The following is an 18806-nucleotide window of genomic DNA, read 5'->3' on the forward strand; positions in this document are numbered from 1 at the left end:
CTCTATAGTTATTTTTTATGCCTGTAACTGCTGCTACGGGGTAGTTCTCAGATGAGGCGATAAACGGCAAGCTGTTGAAACAGCCTCTGTTGACATTCTCCTCAGCAAAGATTCACAGTCAGTGATATTTTAGACTTTTGTATAGATAGCAAAATGATATTTTTCAACAGAAAACACGATGGGGTGGCTTTGGCTCAGTGGTAGAGTCGGTCGTCTCTTAACTGGAAGGTTGGTGGTTCAATCCCCATTTCCTTCAGCCACATGTCCGATTGTGTCCTTGGGCACTTAAGGAGCACCAAGTTGCTCCCTTTGCTTTGTCGGAGGCTTATGAATGTGTATGAATGGGATTAGCTAATACTGATGGACGCTCTACACAGCAGCCTCTACCATCAGTGTGTGAATGTGTAGGTGTGACCTGAGCTGTAAAAGCACTTTGAGTAGTCAGAAGGTTAGAAAAGCTCAAGTCCATTAAACATTTAATTACACACAAACAGGACAAGATGAGCAAAGGTAGAGGTACTGCTTTGTCCACAGGGGGCGCCAAACTGAAAGTTCCAGTCAGTTGTTAAAATATATCTTTAACCGGTACGAGTGTTATTTAAACAAGCAAGATCTTTCTCACTCTCACTGAGCGCTGATCCTTCATTAGGGCACAAGTTACTTCACCGTATTAAGATAAGGTTGCGCTGGTTACAGTCTGAGTGCCCCCCGCACCAAGATGATATCTGTGATATTTATGATCTTGGTCTTGTCTCGGCCTCAGAGCTCTCTGGTCTCGGTTAGTATGGTCTTGACTACAACACTACCTACCGCCAAGCATTTACTAAATTGAAATCTTGTTCAATAGTTTTGTATGTAATTTAAATCTGTTATTAAGAAGTCTTCATTTGTTTTTTTACATGTTTTGTAATCGAACCACCGAAACGCCCACAAAGAGCAGCTCACCTTTAACTTTACATGTTTGATTTGTGGCTGATATCTTTGTTTAGTTTGATTAGTTTTCATATTGTTTATTGCTTTTGGTATTTATTATTTATCTACTCTATTTTTTTATTAGTATGTTTGAAGTAATGAAATCTAATCTAATCTGTGCTTGATGATGATACCACAATGAATTGACCCGTTTGGCATGATTCTGATCAGTTTGCATGTGTTATAAAAAAACGATGTACTCACTTAAGTTTAAAAACACAAATTCTTTAAATTCTCAATCAATGCAGTTTGATTCAGTCGTCTCTAGCTCCCAAGCTGTGGCCTCTTATTTTCATCATTGTTCTTTGTGGTACTTAATCTTTACACTTAACAATGTTCCTGCTCCCGTCCTTTGACCCACACGATTTATCACGACTCATGTGATGTCCTTCTCCTCTGCAGCTGACAGCGCGCTCGTTACCATCCGTGCAGTCTGATGAACGGCTCCAACCGCTCCTTAACCACCTCAGGTAAGCAGAAGGATTAATAACTTTGCAGCCACTTGGCCAGGAATGTGTTGGAGGGAAAAGAGAAAAAAAAGAGATTTAGCAGGATTGATCTCTGGCACTGTAGAACTTTTGGAGGCTTGTGGCAGAACTGGGTAAACTCAATCTGTCGCTGTAGACAAGTCCAGATGTTTTGTGAACTTGTGGTGCAGGGCGACGTGTGCAGAATCATCTATTCCTATTGTTGAAGTTACTCAGTCCTGAAGTAATTAGGACAATGCATCATGTGCTCTGTTCCTCCTACAATGCGCTCAGTGATCAGTTCATTATTCGACAATTTGGATATTCAAATTTGTTTGATTTATTCATAAAATGCCTGATTTTTGCATCATTTTCATGGGGAAAACAGATAAAACAGAGCTTAGTATGCGTCATGCATAGGCAGAATAACATATGGTTGGGATATGTAAAGTGAGCGACTGTGATCAGTGCCTGTGATATGTAGGCTGCCTGTTGTTTTGCAGTGAATATGAATGGTGCTGTGTTGGAGCCTGCAATGCAAAACGTCTGTTCATTTAAATTCTTAAATCAATTCTTCATTACAGTATTCTCCAAAAATAGCTCAAATTTATTTCATTAAATTGTCAGGCGACTTCTGCGCTAAGGTGACCCCCTTTAGATAACTTCATATTAAAGCCTTAAACTTGTTCACCATCTAAAGAAATATGTAAATCAGCTACAAGATAGGGCTTTCATTGAATTATGACTTAGTGGCAGCAGACTTAATTACATCTTTATTACCGAAGGTGAGGGCTTTCATCCTACTTAGATTAAAGAGAGAACATGAATATAGGGGTGGACAGAGTCATGTTGCCTGATTGTTGCTGGGGATTAGTGGGCAGGTTGTTGAGATTAGAGGGCAGGCCAATAATCTCTACGGTTAGGGGAACACAATGTGATGTAAAGCTCTCATACACACACGGGATTCAAGGGTTTCCAAGGTCATGGAATTAAAAGAAAGATCTACTGAGCATGAATGTCTTTTAAGAAGGGCTTTCCCTGCTAGCGATTTTGTCAGTCGAATGAAATTAGCTTTTCCCAAAGCAGTTGGACTTTTTATTCCTTTTTGTTTCAGCATCAGAACAAACTCCTATGATGTACCTACAAGAAAATCACTTATCGTTTACCTATAAGCTTCACAGGCTGATGAGTCATAATGTCATTTCTTTTCATGGGATAGCCCTCCTGTTAATCGCACAATGAAGTAACACAGTGCTGATCGAGCCTATGACCCACTGATGGAACTATTTTCATTAGTAGCATTGCTAACTGGGTGTGTGTGAGGACATTTCCAGGGAAAAAAATCATAGGTAGTGCATCAGGTTTTTACAGTAATTCATTACAGTACCTGCTGAAATGTGTAAAATTATTTGTATTGGTTTAGAACAAACTCATTCCAAAATGTATTTTACAGACATTGTCTATTCAAAAGTACAATGCAGTTTACCCTATGGTGGCACCCACAGTGGCCCAACAGGAAGTGGATGTTCATCACAATGTAGAAAATCGATATGTGGATTTTCTGATCCGTATTTAATTGGGAAAAAATCTATACTGCAATGCATTAATGGATTGATATTTTTACTCAGCCCTAATTGTTACTTTCCTGTCTAATGTTGTTGCTCTTTGCCTCATTTTTAACCAAATCACCTGATTACACATTAAGGAAAAGTTCTTCCAGCATTAAATCAGTTTTTAATGCAGCCCTCATTGTGCCTGAAATTGTATGATTACTTCTGCTTATAACAAATTCTGTCCTTTTTGGCACATGTTTTTTTTATTTGTTGTTATTGTAGTCATGCCTACGTGGGACAGGATTACAGCATCCAGAAGAATGTTGGGAAAATCTCCCTGGAACAAATTGATTCGGTAAGTTGCGTTGAATATCTCATCTTGATATGTCAGGTGAACAGTCCTGATATGCTCGGTGACAGGCTGCCTACAGGGGGAGATTGAGTCTTGGATAGTCATTATGGTACACCAAAGGTTTTGTGCAGCGAAAGATAAGAAGAGATAGGTACAGGTTCAGATATATCATTGTAGTCCGTGTATCTGTTTGTAAATAAAAAAAGATGTTGTCTCCCTTCAGCTTTCAGGAAAGTCATTCCCGCTCTGTATGAGGCAGCTCCACCAGAGCCTCAGAGAGAACCACCATCTCCGTCATGGTGGTCGCATGCAGTACGGCCTCTTCCTCAAAGGCATCGGCCTCTCTCTGGAGCAGGCGCTGCAGTTCTGGAGGTCAGAGTTCATAAGAGGCAAAGTGGATGCAGACAAGGTAATTTTTACATCTTTATTACGGCAACTCTTTTAACCTCTGGTGTTGAAACGTGAAGCCAATTATCGTGGCGGCTTAGATTAAAGGATGCTATGCAGAGACTAAGTGGGCCTGTACCTGTGACTCCTTTGTATCTAAATACAATTCAAAGTCCATATATGTTGATTTATTAGAAAAAAGGGTGGAAAAGTTCTGAACGAAAGGTCCAAAAGACGATGATAATTACGATAAAGTAACAATGACTGTCAACAGAAAATATTGACCTGCTCACCCTCTTTGTCTAGACTCCCACCACACCAAAGCACAGGTAAAAATAAGCTAAAGTATCGCCCACTGCAAATGACTGACAATTATATCAAACTCGTAAAAGGAGCAAAACATGAAACAAATAATCAACCGAGGTGAAAATACACTTTATGAATCCCATGATGCAAAAAGCAGCTCTTTTATTGTGTCCCTGATGCTGCCTGCAAATGTGCAAGAAGCCCCCTTAACACCAATGTTATGTAAACAAGATACCACCCCCAACCTTTTTGAGTTTATGAAGCTTTAGAGTACCTGACAGTTCAGTAGTTGTAGCTGCTAAGTAAAATTAACGCCTCAGATCCAACTCTTGCCTGGTACAAGACTGACCAAAAGTCAGGTAAATTTCCAATATGGTGACTGTGTTTGGCTTCAAAACACTACTCCATAAACTAATTGGTGATGTCACAGAGACTACGTCCATTTTATACAGTGTATGTTTTGAAAAAAATTCTTAAATCCATCTTAGGATTTCAAAACAATGATTCAGTGGATGCTGCTTTTTTTTTTTGGCCCTTATCTTCTAGCACAGTGCTGTGTTATGATAAGATCTGAAGAAGCTTAAATAACTAAATCAATGTTTAACAAACACAAGAAGAAAGTCCTGCTTTCCTGTTATATTATTTAAATCACTTTATCAAACTTAATTCTCAAACAAGATAAAACAGTGTTCTCTATCATATCGAGACTATCTCTCCACTCGGTTACATATTCCATGCTGGACAGGTGGTCTCTTCACTCAGAGAATCATTGTTAAAGATTGTAACCGTACACTTTTCTCCCCTCTGGATTCTCCACAACCTGCTCAAATCCTAGAGCCGTGTCTTTCTTTGTCCTTGAACACAAGTGCCCTGACTCCAGCCTCTTCAGAGTGCTATTCAACACTCAACAAGCTTGTTTCATTGGTGATTCAAAGGTGTATCGATTTAAAGAAAAAAAGTTAACTGGTGTCTTTATTTGCACTCAGCAGTGCGACGAGGCTAATGAAGACGTAAGTGGCTGTTGATTCAGTCATTGTGTCTCTTAATAAAAAAACAGAGGCGTAGTAAAGACCTTAAAACGGTTCTTAGTGGAAAGAACTGCTGCGAGGAAAAGAGCTACTAACGACTGGAGACAAGACATGTTGGTACAGTGATTTGATTTAATCATGCACTTGTTCAGGTTGTTTAATATGAAGTGATTATGATATTCAACAGCTGCAGCATTTGGTTTAGCTTTCTTACCTCGGCCTTGAACATCTTCAAGATGTTATCGAGTGTCTGACTCAGCTTAGTTTGAGAACATGGTTCAAACTCCGGCCTTAAAAAAAGGGTGAATGCATTTCCTATAGAGAAAACGACTTCCTGTTCAATAGATAATTGCCTGGATTGTACTGATTTGCTTTTAAGAATATGAGAGGGCTAGTATTGTTGGAACATCCTTGAATGCCTCGTCTGTGCTGACGCGTCTCTGAAGTGAGGTATGATTCAGACTCTTCTCTGGTGTTTGATTCGTTTTTGAACAATAAGGCTTTTTGAATAATGGGCCGTTTTTAGAAATTCTCTGTTTATACATCGTGTCATTTCCCGAGATGCACTATCAAGCTCGTGAAACATAAAGATGAGCTTTCAGTTGAAGGGAATTTACTTCATTCTGTGCCATAAAAGAAACAAAAACAACATGTTTTAGGTACTTATTTAAATGTTTTATATGGGCAAAAATGATAGCGGTAGTTAGATGACAGAAATGTAATAGGAAACTGTCTTTATAGTCAGTCTAAGTCTTCTAACTATTTTCTGACAAAACTAAGACACATTTTATTTGTAGCACATCTACTCTTTATTTAGAAATTCATTTCTTTTCCTCTATCGCTGCCCGAAACATCTTAACTTTTAAGGCACCTGGCTTTGTGAGATCAAGCAAGAATCATGCGATCATGTGAACGCAGCTCAAGTTTGATTCTCTGTAATATAAAACAATCTGAAGACAGGATGTGAAGACATGGCTTTTGCAATCATGATTTGTCATGGTGTTTTTTTTTATTAAAGCACCAGTGAGGAACTTTTGGTTTGTGTTGATGTTGGCGCCCCCTGTGGAAATCGGGTATCTCTTATCTTCTTGACGATTTTGTCCTGTATACAATCCATCCATCCTTCCATTATCTACACCGTTTTTCCCGCTTGGGGTCACTGGGGGCTGGAGTCGATCCCAGCTGTCATTGGGCAAGAGGCGGGGTTACACCCTGGACTGTTCACCAGTCAATCACAGGACATATAGAGACAGACACATTCACACCTACTGGTTATTTAGTGTCAATTCATCTTTGGACTGTGGGAGGAAGTACCCGGAGAGAGCCCACACAACTCCACACAGATAGGCTCTTTTCAATGGGGATTCGAACCAGGAACCTAGTAATTTTAACAAAAAAAGTAGGGCTAGTAAGGCTTGTCGAGTAGGACTGTGCATCTTCAATGGTCTCATGTTTCAATTCAGTTATGATTATCCTGTCAATGATTCGATTCAAATCGACATCACGATGGATTGCATCCTCAGTTTTCTATATTTCTGCACATTACCACGGCTACTTATTCATCGATGAAGACAAGCAGTCAGATAAACATGAACTCCATTTTTTATTTAGAGTGCATTAGAAATCAGTGTCAACTTAATTGTCTTTACGTTGTACTAAACAGATAGATTATATACATTCAGCTGCGACAGGAAAATGGACAAGCTACGTCAGTATGTAATAATCTATTATGTTCTGTCACTGCATCGGTGCAGAAACGTCCACGTCCGCATTGGGATGCTTGGCAGAAACGATGAATTTCAACACCCCTGTTGTCGAGAGTCATTGTGGTGGGAAATATAAAAAAGGCAGCGTGTATTCACTCACTTCAGAAGTGGTTTGAGGCATTAAAAATAAATAGATGATAAAAAATACATTATCAATCATGAGCCTCGTCTCTGTTGACCTCCGTTTTGTCTGTTAACATGACTTATAATGGTAAATCCCATGGCTGGCATCACGTAACTTCAGGTAGTTGAACTCTTTCTGCCCGTGAACATGTCTTGCATCAGCCATAAACCGAGTCCGTGCGTACTGGGGGAATATTTTTCAAGTCTCTGTTTTCCTGCTGGTGTCATCGTTTCAGCAGTGAAGAGAAGACGCATCAAAGGACTCTTACATGACTCTGATGCAAAAAAGATACACCCAGAGTCCTTCACGTTTAAAGCTGCTCAATCAAATCTGATGCTTTGTTGGACACTTTGAAGGGTTCTTTTTAAACCTCTTTTTCTGTTTTGAAACGAAAAAACGTTGAAGAAAAACAATTTTCTGAGTAAACAAGGTGTAACGTGTGTGACAAGGACTTTTACACAGTTTAAAGCCGCACTTTTCAACTTCTCTACTCTTTGTGACTCATCCGCCCAGTTAGGTTCAGGGTACTTTATTTGAACCTGTAGGTTAGATTGGTTGCAGGTAGCGTCACATAAACTTAATAAAGCATGGCCAAAAGAGAAAACATAAAAAGTGCAAATGCACGGTTCACAGGTTAAAGCGCAGAAGTCCAAAAAGTGTGCAGAATCCAACTTCAAAGTCCATAAACAAGAATGATCTGTAAAGGTTACAGATATGCAGTGTTTACTCAACTCTCACTCAAATTAATTACACAACATATTTAAAAAAAAACTATAAACTTGAATTCAAATCAAGATTTAAAAGAAACAATTACAGCACGGTTCATGTTTTCCCATATACTTTAGTTGTGTTTTTGCTCCATGTAAGAGGCCTAACATACTTAACTTAAACTACTTCCATTTTCATTTTTTATACAGAATTTGATGCTGATGGTTTACTATCATTGCAATGAGCACTTGTATTTGACCTTCACACTGGGATAAACACTGAAAGGGGAAAGAATGCAGAGAATGTACAAGGTTGCATTGCTAATGTTACATAAACTTCAAAAAAAGAGCTCCAGTAATACGTGAAGTTCAGAAGTCAAGGGAACCATTTTAAATCTTAGGGTGCATTCACACCTAAGCTGTTTGGTCTGCTTGAAACAAACACTGGTGCTCTTTGTCAGACATCCTGTTTGGTCTGGTTTGGGGTGATGTGAATGCTCCAACAAACTCCGGTGTAGCCAAAGAACCAAACTCTGGTCCACTTACAAACCAGAGTGCACCAGAGTTCGGTTTGCTGTAGGTAGTAACGCGTTCAGGACCAAACAAGGGAAGTGAACCAAAAAGCATTGTGGGTTGAACTTGGCCGTCTGTAAACGATGTTAAATATGTTTGCTGAGGGTGGGGTCATATTCACTTTCGGGTCGTAGTGCAGCATTAGCCACTGACCGGAGCTACAGCCCCAACTAGTGGCGGGTGGCTATGATGCACAACCTTTGACAGACTTTGGTGCGCTTGACAAAGTGCAGTGTGAAACCAAACTGAACCAAATGAAAAATGCACAGCTGTTGCAACTTCACCCCCTGAATCGCACCGAGTCCACCGGACTTCATTTGTGAAAGCGACCTTAGTTATCTGTCTCTCTTTGCTAAAGATTTAATTTATCAAGAGAAGCATCTTCTTTTTTTTTTTAAATCCTGGAATCCAAAGATTAGTTCATGAGTAAGTAGCCTTGTCACTGACTGCTGTTTTGTGTTGTGCTTATAAAGCAGCATCCTGTGCTGCCTTCTGCTGTCCTAGTATCTGTTATTGGCCCTGAGGAACAGCCTCGTGGCAGATACAGCACACTGAACTCGTGTTACAGCCCACTTTGGTGCTCCATTTCTAAAAGGTGTCTTACTTCTTGCGTACCCACTCTCCCAGAGAAAGTGCGATGGGCTGTGCACAAAAACCCGGCATTTGTTTCACAGCAGAGGCAGCAGAATGGTGCTGACCACATCGCAGCTCTCACAATGATGTATGTGTTAAGTCAGAGACTGCACTTTGTGGCAGGCTGCACAAAAGGCTTCCTCATTAGTATGCGACAGGCGCCGAGAAAAAGATGGGAGGCAGCGATGCCGAAAGGGAGGCCTGGAGGAAGAAGGCGATGTAATATTAGACCAGAGGGAGGGAGGAAATGGATGAAATCAACTTGATATGTCCATTTTTCTTTCCGTGGAGGTTAGCCTATTCATTTGGCTGCGTGTCTATTTGCAGCACACTTGAGTGTTTTGTGCGGCCTTGGGGTAGGACTTGGTTTGAACTGCTTGTGTTACAGATGTTAACTTCAGGTTAATTAATTTCCACTAACTGACACCATTTTTCACATAATGCGTTGGATTCCTCTGGGCGCTTTTCAAACAATAAAAGAGATTCATCAGATGACACCTCACATTAGCTGCTCTTAAAGTTGGGTTATTAATGTACACCATGTTGGTGTTTTTTTATTTATATCAGCACTTGTTGTTTTAGCCCCTGGCTCCCTCTTTCCTAACCTGTATGAACGCATAAATCCCCTTTTCTCAGCCGTTTCTGGGTCTGACATTTTATCTAGAACAGAGACTGTTGTTTGATTTTATGTTGGTCTTTAGTCCATGTTTTGTTTAAAAATGTCACATTTTTTACTGTGTTTGACGTTTGCAGCAGATGTAAAGGGTAAAGGGAATCTGCAGATTTAATATGTTCCCCTTGCCTTTTACTTTAAAGTTCTCCTTGTGCATTTGGTGATAATGACCTTTAAAAAACTGCCCATTTTCTCCTTTCTGCAACATCAAACTTCTAAACTTTATAAGTATTTTATGGTCTCCAACCTTTTATTGTTTCTAGGTTCTTCTAAGGCCTGCAGTGCAGATTTTAAAAAAAGGGGAAGTATTTTAAATGGTGTTACATTCAGGAGAAATCAGTGCTACAGGCAAATCAGTCACTATGGACTGAGCCTAAGAAGCCTTGCCAAGTTTACACATATATACACACACACACACACACACACACACGCACACGTACGTACGTAATCCCTTTGATTCTGTCCTATTTCTCTCTCTCAGTTGCCGCAGGTTTTTGTGAATGTGTCCTAGAGTGTCGGGTGTGGGGGGGAGGATGTTATGGTGATGTAGCCCCCCGAGCCGTGATGTGCTCTAGAAGATCTGTGGCTGTGTTCCTTTTAATGCATTTTATGCCCTTGTGTTTGGACTCGCTTCTCTGATTCTGTAGTGATTCCCTCAGGTCGGAGGTCAGCTGACATACCCAGGATCATCTGACATGAAGGTAGAAGTGCAGGAACTCAGTTTACACCTGAGAGAAACGGTGAACAGATCCAGTGTAGAGGAGTTGCATTCAATATATGAGTAAAGAAAAAAGACATTTCAAGCTGCATTATATAACATCTCATGGTTTAGAGTAATCTGTATTATAACCCGACCGATTTATCAGCCGGTCGATAATATCGGCCGATATTAGAATATCCAGTGACTATCGGTATCGCCTACTTTTATCACAGATATGTGCAGTTATTACTCGATTTATTCACCAGTCAAATAGCATTTCATTTGAGTTTCATTGTTTTACACTAGCAGTTCTCTTTCACCAGCAGAGGGCGCTATATATATATTTTTTTTACAAAAAGCATTATCACTCTCCAGAGTTTCAAGCGGTGATACACCTACATGCACAGTTACTTTTCAGTTGAGCGGCCATCTTCGTTATGTACTGTATCTTTTCCACAAATGTTTGATAACTGCATTTGAGGGATCAACGTAATAAATGTGTGTATCTATCTTTAAAGATCTGACAAAGATCTAAGAAAGATATCGGCCGACATATCCCCAATATCGATATCGGCCCCAAAAATCTCATATCGGTCTGACTTTAATCAGTACACTGGTTTTGATGACAGAAGTGTAACTGTATGTTAGTCTCTCTTTTAAAGGTGAAGCTGTTTCAGTTTGTTCCCCTGAAGATTTTGAATCTGCAACTTAAGCAGAAAAAGACAAAAAGAAAAAACTGCGTCATCTGAAAGAAGTGAAAGTTTAATATCACCTCGTTTCAAGCCTTTGCTCACTTTTTCTTAGACCACATAGGATTTTTTAACATCCCAATTATTTCACATAATACATATTAAACACACTCTAGTGCCAGTGGAGTTCCCAGATAAGTTTGAACAGAGTAAGGGGGGGGGGTCTTAAATCAGGAAATTGCCTCTTGAATCCTTCGAAGCTCTACATAATTAATATTTGATTTACTGTACTTAAAGAAGATTTTATGGCTTTTTAAATTGCCGCTGCAGCTTGTCACATTAGCAAGTTCAGGACTTTTTACTGCGACGTTAATGTGTTATGATGGCTGCAGTCATGGTGATTCTGTTCGGCACGTGTCGACGAACGCTGTTTGATTTTTAGAGGCAGGGTCCTTGTGATTCATTTTTTTTATGGTGGCACATAAACAAAAAAAAAGGTTGGCTGTGAAGATTGTGTAGAATGACCCTCATTAAAAGTATGAAGGTTTTCTGGGGGGGGGGGGGGGGTGTTTAGAGCAACTGGACAGGAGACGGTGTGAAGGTTTTAGGAGGTCTGGATCTCTTGAGTTTATTGATGAAGTTTACTCATGTCCTCGACCTTGATGTTCTGTGATTTTGGAACTTGTATAAACGGTTTTTAAATATTCTAAATATTTAACCAGGGCTCGCATAATTTCATCCCTCTCGCAATAAAGTCATATAAAACATGAATACGATCGGAGAAGGTCAGAGAGCTGACCTGCAAATCAAAAGATAAGACTTAAAAATATTTGTGACATGAATCAATCTGCCCTTTGTTTTCTACTTTAATTATTCAGTCTAAAAACTGACAAATGTTTGTCACAATGTCGTTAAATCAAAGTTTATATCCTCAACTTGCCCGTTTTGTCTCTGATCTGGTCTTTGATCACTGAGGAGACTATAGAAACATTTCCCCCGTGACTAACTTAATATTAAAGATTCTCTCAGAGGGAAGCCTTTCTCTTTTTAGATCTATTGGACGGCAACACCTTAACCATCCAATAAAATTCATTTTATTTTCTTTGTTGAGTTAAATGTAATAAACTGAACAGAACTGAGTATCTGATTGTTCCCTTTGCATATTTTAAGTTGGAACTGAGTAAAACCCAGAGTCGAACTTTGTGTTTGACTTATTTTTATGTGGACTGAAGGATTCTGGGATTTTGAGTTGGACTTGTTTTTATTTATTTTTAAAGTTACTTTTTGGGGCCTTTTTGCCTTTATTAGATAGGAGAGCTGAAGAGAGAGAGAGAGAGGGGGATGACATGCAACAAAGGGGCGAAGTCAGATTCAAACCCACAGCAGCTGCAATGAGGACTATAGCCTCTGTACGTGGAGTACGCAACGTAACCGCTGAGCTATCGGCGCTCCCTGGACTTGCTTTTTTGGTGGACTGAAGGATTGTGGGATTTTGAGTTGTACTCATTTTTTATGGTGGACTGAAGGATTTCCAATTTATATTTTACTATTTCTAGGACAAAATCTACTGACTCTGCCTTTAACTAGAATCTGTAAAAAAGAGCACTGTTTTTCTAGGAATGAAACGTGGGTAAATCGTGGTCTTCGTGCTGTAACAACGTGCTCTGCAGGACAAGGGGCAACAGTAATGAGGGGGAAGATGTCCAGGTTACACTCTCCATAATTCAGCCCTGTGGAGTACGGTGACACGTCTACAGCAGGTTCTCTCTAATAGCTCGATATTTCATAGAGGAAAACACCCTGTCAGATCTGACATGATGTATGACAACGTCTCTTTTCACCCCAACCTTGTCCCTCTTACGCTCTCATCCTCACTAATGCCTTCTCCTCCTCTTTCCCCTTCTCTCTCTCTGTAGTTTGACAAACAGTACGCCTACAGCATTCGCCACATGTTTGGCAAAGAAGGCAAACGGACAGACTACACCCCCTACAGTTGCATGAAGGTGATTTTATCAAACGCACCCAGCCAAGGCGACCATCATGGTGAGTTGACAGCTGTTGGAAGCAGCCATTCACATGTGATGTTCCACTCAGCTGTTATCATCAGACTCTTTGGTTAACGCATTTGGAGATAGTGTCAGAGCTCTATAGCTCTTTGTATCTGAAAAGTTTATTTATACATCCATTTATTCAAATACATTTCATTTTGTGTTTCTTTATTGTTTCTTTTAAGTACATTTATTTAAAGACATTTTCATTGTATGTTTTCAGGGTGTCCATTCCGTCACAGTGACCCCGAGCTGCTGAAACAGAAGCTCCAGTTCTACAAGGTGTCTCCCAGTGGAATCAGTCAGGTGGGTTGTGTCGTGTCTACAGTAACTGTACGGCTCTCAAACGATCAGTCAGCCCTTTAGCCTTCTTGATCTGCTTTCACTGGGGAAGGTTTTGCATCACTGGTTGCATTAAACCAGTGTTTCTCAACTGGTGGGTGAGGACCCAAAAGTATTTGAGCTTGAGCCTTTTCCAGTGGGTCATGGTTGTGTGGGGAAAAAATTTCAAAAAGTCTATGAATTGTTCTTAAAACATGATGGTTTTGTTCCTTCTCTTTGTTCCGTCACATGTTTCATACCATCTGAGGTCCAAACTGCACTTTTTTTTCATTCAATAGATCTGATTGGTTGACAAAATATATCAGAAATTTGGGTCACAATTTTCATGAAGGAATTGGTGATGGGTCCTTAGGCTAGACCAGTTGAGAACCACTGCAATAAACTATAGATACAAAACAACAGTTGAGTGTCAGATGATATCTCTGAAAACAAAAATGGGTCTGTGGTACTCAGTGGCTGAGAGCATTTGGACTAATCTTAGCAACACTTCATGTGAAGTAGAAAGTTTATTAAATACACAACTGATATTTGACTGATACTTGATATCTATTTAATTCCTGCACAGTCTTCTGGAGTAAAACTCAAAAGTAATTTGAAGAAAAGCAGTGAGATCTCATCAGTGCAGTGTTTGCCCCTTTTGTATGTAGAGAAAAAAAAAAGCAGTAAAGCTCACAGCACAGCAAGTGTTTTCCCTTTTATCGTCGGTCGAGTGCATTTTTGCAAATGTTCCTGGTACGCCATTACACTAAATAAAATAAAATTGCAATATCTGTCAGGAACTAAAAGAGCGCCTCGCTGCAGCCCTGGTTTGGAGCATGCTTGTGGCAGTGTCATGCTTGAGGCAGCCTTCAGGATGTATGGGAAATAATGACGAAGCAAAAATACACACACACTCCTCTGATGAGTGACTGCTGCAGACCTTGGATTTATTCTTTCATGAGGACAGACACCGTGAGTCTTCTGTCCCACTCACACTACACTGGAAAATACAAGAATATGAGATCTCTGCTATGACCCGACGAAATCCAGGACTTTGAAAAATCTTGACTCCATACTTTTACAACTTTATAGAGCTTAAGAAAACCAGAAAGGGGGGGTAAAAAAATCACAAAATTGAGATTTGCCAGACGACTTGAAGGTGTAATCGTAGCCAGCGGTTGTTCTTCAAAGCGTTGACTCAGGGACTTGAATATTCAAATGAGCCCAAATAAGCCTGTGATCTGTTTTCATTACTTTTTCACAAAGATCTTGTGAAGGATGTATTCTGAGCTGTCATTATGATTAATGAGGAACGTTTGTGTTGGTACTAGACCGAAATAACTTTAATTCCGAGCTGCATCAACACAAAAATGTTGTCGATATCCTTTGTTAAATGTAATAAGTCAGAATCTGATGTGCGTCCGTTTATGCTGCAAGAAAACAGTGAAGCTAACCAGCAAACCTCAGACTGTTTCTTCATGTCACCCTTTTCTTTTCTTTTTTTGCAGATCCTGGAGCTGGTTAAAGGGATGCACTATCAGCTCGCCTGCCAGAAGTACTTTGAGCTGACACACAATGTGAGCTCAGATTTAATTTAAAGCAGGGTTCACTTGGGATACGTGTTACAGAAGCAGGAGTTTGGTTTGTACATGTCATGGATGGAAACTCAGGACCGTTAGCACCTTGTCCTGTTTTGTCCCCTGCGGATACTCATCACATTTAAGCTGTTTTGGATGCTTGAGTCATCATCCCTTTCATGGTCCTGGTTATAGAGGAAAGCAGTGATTGGGGGAAAAAAAAGAAAAAACAGGCCTTAAACTCTTAAGACATTAAAGGCATGATATCCAGCTGAGTCTGGCACCCAGTTAATATGTCGGATCAATTCATCAAAAACTCTAGGACTCTTTTCACAGTATTAAGAGTAACATGACACACCAGCAGCACAGCTTGAAACTCTCTGGTTGTTTAATAAATTGTACAAGTGCTCTTACAACTCATCTCAGCAGAAAAGTCACAGGTCCCCGTTAAACAAACTGAATTAAACTGTGTCTTTTTTTTGAAGAGGTGATTGAATCCTTTGAGTGAGCACAGAAATCATAACGACAGGTTTCTTTTTCTGTGACGAGTGTACTTAATTACACTTAAAGGCTTTTTAGTGAGAGTTTAATGAAAGGTGTTTAAACTCATGTCTGTACAGTATGTATATAGTGACACTTAGCTTAGATGATCTTAGTTTAACATAGGTAAGTATAAAGACTGGAACACACAGACTGGCTGCTTCAAATGTTCAAAATGTCACTTACCTTACAAACTCTTCATGTCTCTCATTGTGTCTCTCACACACACATCAGTGTTGAATTCACAAAAAGTTTCAACTTAGCTGCATTACTTAGCTAATGGCTCCTAGCTTAACAGGAATTTGTGAGTGTAGACTGTGTAGATCATGGACGTCGTCTCAGTGTTGTCACCCATTGGTTCATGAAAAAGTGTTTTGAAGCCAAAGTTGGTGGTCGCCATATTGAAAAGGCCATCTTCACATAACTTTGCGTCATTGTAGAAACATGTAAAAGGGTGTGGCTGAGGCAGGCCTTTAGCTACAACATGCCCATCTGTCAGTCAACTAAGCCACGCCCCCAAACTATGCAAATGTATGTGTATCTCTAAGTAATAAGGGTGTGGTATTAAAATTATTTACGTGTTTTAATGAAAAGCAACCCCCATAGTTTTTAACAATAAAGAAAAGAGGAATAGAGAGAAAAATAGTTTTTTCTACCACGCTGTTAGCACGTCAGTTGTAAAAATGGGGATTTTTACATGGGGGATCCTTGGGTTTATTTAGCCCCAAGTGGACACTCAATGAACTGCAGTTTTTTGCATTTCTGCATTGGCTTGTTTTTGAACAACAAAGGTCGAGCTTGGCGGAGAATACTTTTTTCACCTAGCTATATTAGAAATCAAATAGGCGTCTTTCTTTCTACAAAATGTTGTACTGTCCCTTTAATTCCTCAATGGATAAATGTACATTGCTTCTAAGCCAAATTTATCGTATAGACAAGACAGAGATAGAGTGTGGGGTGAATGACACGCGAGGAAGGGGCCACAGATCAGACCCGAACCCGCCCCGAGGACACCAGCCTTCGTACATGGACCAACCAACAGGCCACCAGCGCCCCAGCTCACTGTTGATTGACTTTTGTGTTAAATACTTGGTTAATTTGTTAGCTAATGTATTTCTATGTAGTGCATGTAAACAATGAGGGGAAAAACAAAGAAAAATGAAACAAATTGACTTTCTTAAGAAGCCAAAATCTGACAACAAACGTTAAACAACAGTAACACTTGTTAAATGTCCGTAGGGTGCTTAGAAAGTGTAAACAAAACCTGTTGTCTTCACTCTAATAGAAGCTGGTGAAAGTTATGTACAAATCCATCATACTAGTTTAAAACGTTCCCCTCCTTTTGATGTGAAAACTTTTACAAAAACCAATCACAATTCCATTATTATTTGAAAATGATGAAAAGGTCACAGAGAGAGCTTGGTCTGTTAATTGATTCATTAGTTTTTACTCGCCCTGAGTGATTTTGACATTTTAAGTCCTGAAATGACATTTCATCTTCTCTCTGTGCTCTGATTATGTAGTCAGAAGACTTAACTCTCTAATTTGGCTGTGAAAGCCGGCCCTCCTCGTTATTGTAAATATGAAAAAAACATGTGAGTTAATGTCCTAATCCATTTCTGTGAAGAGAGGCCACTTCACTGAACACTAACCCCGCTATTCTATTTCCCCCCCCTCTCTTATGTTTCTCTATTGAGCAGACTGAGGACTCCACTTTCTCTCTCAATCATCCGAACCAATACTTTATCGAGAGCCAGAGAGTTCTTGGAGGAGGCAAAGAAATAAAGAAAGAGATGGACGCACCACAGAGGTCGCAGGAAAAATCTGCAGCCAAAGGATCCGGCGCGGCTCAAGATGCGACGGCGAACGCTGCCCAGGGTTTGGTTGAGATGACGGAAGATCTGGACGCTTACTTCCAAGACGCCTGATTTCATTTTATCCTTAAGACGTGTAGAAATAAAAGTTTGTTTAGTCTGTCTTCTGAGGATTGAGGGGCCAAAATTCTGATCAGTTTAACCATTTAAAGTCACTGTATCCGCCTTGTTATGTATTAAAGTTTCTTATTTTCAATATTGAAATCATTTGTTGTTTTTTTTCAACAAAATGAAATCCACAATATGGAATTAATTGAAAATTAGTTTCAATACAATTTGAACTATTATATGAAGTATATCCTGTGTAAATGTCTCTGTGAGTCATGACTGTCTACAATGAATGAGAAGCATGAGTCCTGCTGGCTGTGTTGTTGTCAGAGCCGTGTTTACATCATGTTTACATGGACGAGACGTCCTTGTGTATGATGCTGTTTTAGTCAAGAGAAAAGAAGAATAACATACTGACTACTTATTTTTAATGTCACATAAGTGTCTTTAGCTCTCGGTCATTCTGTGTCAATTTATCTGCAATATGGAGCTAAGAGCTAACTAAAGAGCGCTAATATTAGCCTGCTAACAAAAGAATGCAGGACATAGGCAATTACGTTTCAAGAAAAGGATAATTTTGTCCACTTTACGCTTAATGGTGCTGAATTATGGTGCGTTCTAATTCATAGCTCCTTTGTGAGAATGTGAGTGGAGAGGGGTTGGAGGTGTGCCGCTGCAGGAGAGCGGAGGCTGCAGAATAGCGGAGGTGTCGCCAAACAGCAGATTGTTTCGGTTTCATGCTGGTGCTCAAGGGTGACATCTACTGGATCAAAAAGTCACACCTTCTTCCTTTAAACTTGAATATTAATCAACAACACCAACAAAAACAATCCATTTTGTAAACCAATCATAGAAATGGTCACAGGGCAGCTATCCGGCTGTTTACACCCAGAACCAGCGTCGTCAGATCTTGACGATCCACTATGTGGCTGATAATTGATGGCAGCAGATGTGAGGCTTGTGCTGTTGATCTATTTTTGTCCACAGGTGTCAGACTTTACAAGGGGGGAGTTAGATCCTCTGTTACATGAGAACCGAAACATGAAGAATCTCTTGAGAATCTAAATAATCAATCCACAAGCTTTGATGTAAAGAATAATGACCCCAAAATGTGCAAAATCAGAAACAATGAAATAGTGAAACCAAAAGGGACTTGAGACCCCTCCCAGAATGATGAAAGATAGAAAGGTGCTGAGCGAACCAAACAATGGGTCGTCACTCTCAGCCCCTCCCCCTAAAACTAAGAAATAAACTAATTTAAGAGAAAACAAAAGACTGAGAGCAGGACTACCAGACATCTCCAACACAAACTAAAATAACATAAACCCGGCAATCTAAAACATGCTGATTATATTCTATTTTTGGGGGAAAGGTTCAGAGGTAACACTCTTCATGCATCTGCCGAGTGTGCAAGCCAACATCTGTCCTCTACCTGCTCCTCTAAATCCCCCTCCTCCCCCTCCTCCCC

The 18806-nt window shown here is 39.9% G+C and overlaps 1 protein-coding gene across 1 annotated transcript in view; it reads left to right on the plus strand.

Moving 5' to 3' along the window:
* The window catches only part of prim2 (DNA primase subunit 2), a 28337-nt gene extending 10851 nt beyond the window's left edge, over nt 1-17486 (plus strand). The window contains exons 8-14 of the mRNA XM_020632799.3: nt 1375-1442; nt 3275-3347; nt 3568-3753; nt 12847-12973; nt 13202-13284; nt 14808-14876; nt 17117-17486. Coding sequence (XP_020488455.2) covers nt 1375-1442; nt 3275-3347; nt 3568-3753; nt 12847-12973; nt 13202-13284; nt 14808-14876; nt 17117-17344 — 834 coding nt within the window. The 3' untranslated portion in view covers nt 17345-17486. The remainder of the gene's footprint in view (nt 1-1374; nt 1443-3274; nt 3348-3567; nt 3754-12846; nt 12974-13201; nt 13285-14807; nt 14877-17116) is intronic.
* Nucleotides 17487-18806: the final 1320 nt, after the last annotated feature.

This window comes from Labrus bergylta, chromosome 10, assembly GCF_963930695.1.
Source record: "Labrus bergylta chromosome 10, fLabBer1.1, whole genome shotgun sequence".
NCBI lineage: Eukaryota > Metazoa > Chordata > Actinopteri > Labriformes > Labridae > Labrus > Labrus bergylta.